The sequence below is a fragment of the Chaetura pelagica genome, unplaced genomic scaffold (genome assembly GCF_000747805.2).
Source record: "Chaetura pelagica isolate M959 unplaced genomic scaffold, ChaPel_1.0 scaffold911, whole genome shotgun sequence".
In the NCBI taxonomy this organism is placed as follows: domain Eukaryota; kingdom Metazoa; phylum Chordata; class Aves; order Apodiformes; family Apodidae; genus Chaetura; species Chaetura pelagica.
Window position 1 is genome coordinate 510,614 of NW_009952354.1, and position 890 is coordinate 511,503.

Here is an 890-nt window from a genome sequence, read left to right on the forward strand (position 1 = left end):
AAAAGGGAGAACTTAGGGGGACAAGGCAGCTGGCACCTTCCATCCCAGCTGATGTTGGTCATAGGGACCTAGGCAGCTCTGCTGGCTCCCTCAGCACCTTCTCCCCAGCCTCTGGTAGGACCAGCTGAGCCAACACTGAGAAATCTTGGGTGCAGTGAAGTCCTGCAGCACCACATGGGGGGCAGGACAGGGTGGCTTTCTGCTCCATCCTGGAGCTCTCCTTGGGGAGCAGGGTGGTCGATGTGCCCTCTCCAAGGAGGCCACTTGACCCTTGCTTCTCCTCCTTGCTTTGGGGCAGTGGGTTTGTCATTTTAGGCTTCACTCCCAGGGCATTTCTGCTCTGGACAAGCCCTGCCTATAGCACCCTGCAGTGGCCACCAGCACCCATCCCCACCATCTCCCCCTGCAGATGCCCAGGCCCTGGTCCTGGGCTGACCTCCCAGTGCCCACCAGCCGTGACCCACCTGGATGCTCTGCAGGGCAGGAAAAGGGGTGATGGACCCTCCACCCTGGGAAGCTGGACCACGAGGAGATGCTGCTTCTCCCACCTGGGAGTCCCTGCTGGTCCTGCTGCCCCAGGGGAAGCCAGGCAAGAGAAGCAGGGCTGGCCAGGGATGTCTTCTCCTCCCGGGCACCGTCACTTTCATTTCTCTCCTCCTGCTCAGGCAGCAAATCTCGCCTGACGGGGCAGGAAGAGGCACCGGGTGGGGGAGGAGGAGGAGGAGGAGGTGCTGGTGACCTCGGTGCTTCCTCCTCCCAGCAGGGCGCCTTGCCCAGGGATGTTCTCCTGACACCCGTGGCCCCAGGCCCCTCGTCCCGAGGTCCCCACCATGGCCACGTCCCCCCCGGGGGTCCCAGCTGAGCTGCAAGGTAAGACCTTGCCCACCACC

General features: G+C 63.3%; 1 protein-coding gene across 1 annotated transcript in view; it reads left to right on the plus strand.

Moving 5' to 3' along the window:
• The first annotated feature begins 830 nt into the window (after nucleotides 1–830).
• Nucleotides 831–890, plus strand: part of RLTPR (RGD motif, leucine rich repeats, tropomodulin domain and proline-rich containing) — a 47,402-nt gene continuing 47,342 nt past the window's right edge. Inside the window, 1 exon segment of the mRNA XM_010007853.1 lies at nucleotides 831–870. Coding sequence (XP_010006155.1) covers nucleotides 831–870 — 40 coding nt within the window.